General features: G+C 37.6%; 1 protein-coding gene across 1 annotated transcript in view; it reads right to left on the bottom strand.

The window, feature by feature from the left end:
- Positions 1-641, bottom strand: part of LOC119593830 (serine protease 44-like) — a 97,765-nt gene that overhangs the window by 5,328 nt on the left and 91,796 nt on the right. The window contains 1 exon segment of the mRNA XM_037942860.1: positions 512-600. Within this exon segment, the coding sequence (XP_037798788.1) occupies positions 512-600 (89 nt within the window).

The raw sequence follows: 641 nt of genomic DNA, 5'->3' as shown, positions 1-641 counted from the left end.
CATCAAGGGCTGGAGAGATGCTTCAAAGGATTTGTAAGTTATTCCAGGTCTGTTACTTTATGGAATTCTCTTGTAGTTAGGAATGGAGGGATGGTTCCCGTTGGAATGGTGTGATGACGTGAGATGAAATATCCTAAAAGGTTGCTGCTTTATGCGGCTGAATTGTTTGTATTCCGGTTTAGAAGGATAGGTGAAGCTAGATCGGTTTTAGCAAGAGATGGTGTATTGGTTAGGTCTATTAATAGATACAGTTTTCATACTTTGTAATAAAATATTTTAGATTTTCTTTTTTTTTGGGGGGGGTTTGTTATTCTATAAATATAGATTCACTGTTCTGAGTGTCAGAAATCCCACAGTGATGTGAAAACAGTGATGTCCTATACAAACCATTAATTCCTTGACATTCATATATCATGCATCAAGGTTAAAGGAATATATAGACCTGGACTATGCTTGAAAAAAAAAAAACAGAGAAGACACTAACATTAAAAAAAATAAAATCTTGACTTACTGAGCAATGCAATGGGCTGCTGTCAGGATGTGCGTTCGATCGATGAGTGACCCCCCGCAGAAGGGTTTTCCGCCGTTGAACAGAATGGCCTGTAGATGAAAAATAGAGATGCAGGTGAGATAGATAGATA

Source organism: Penaeus monodon, chromosome 32, assembly GCF_015228065.2.
Source record: "Penaeus monodon isolate SGIC_2016 chromosome 32, NSTDA_Pmon_1, whole genome shotgun sequence".
Lineage (NCBI taxonomy): Eukaryota > Metazoa > Arthropoda > Malacostraca > Decapoda > Penaeidae > Penaeus > Penaeus monodon.
This window is presented reverse-complemented; position numbering and strand designations above follow the sequence as displayed.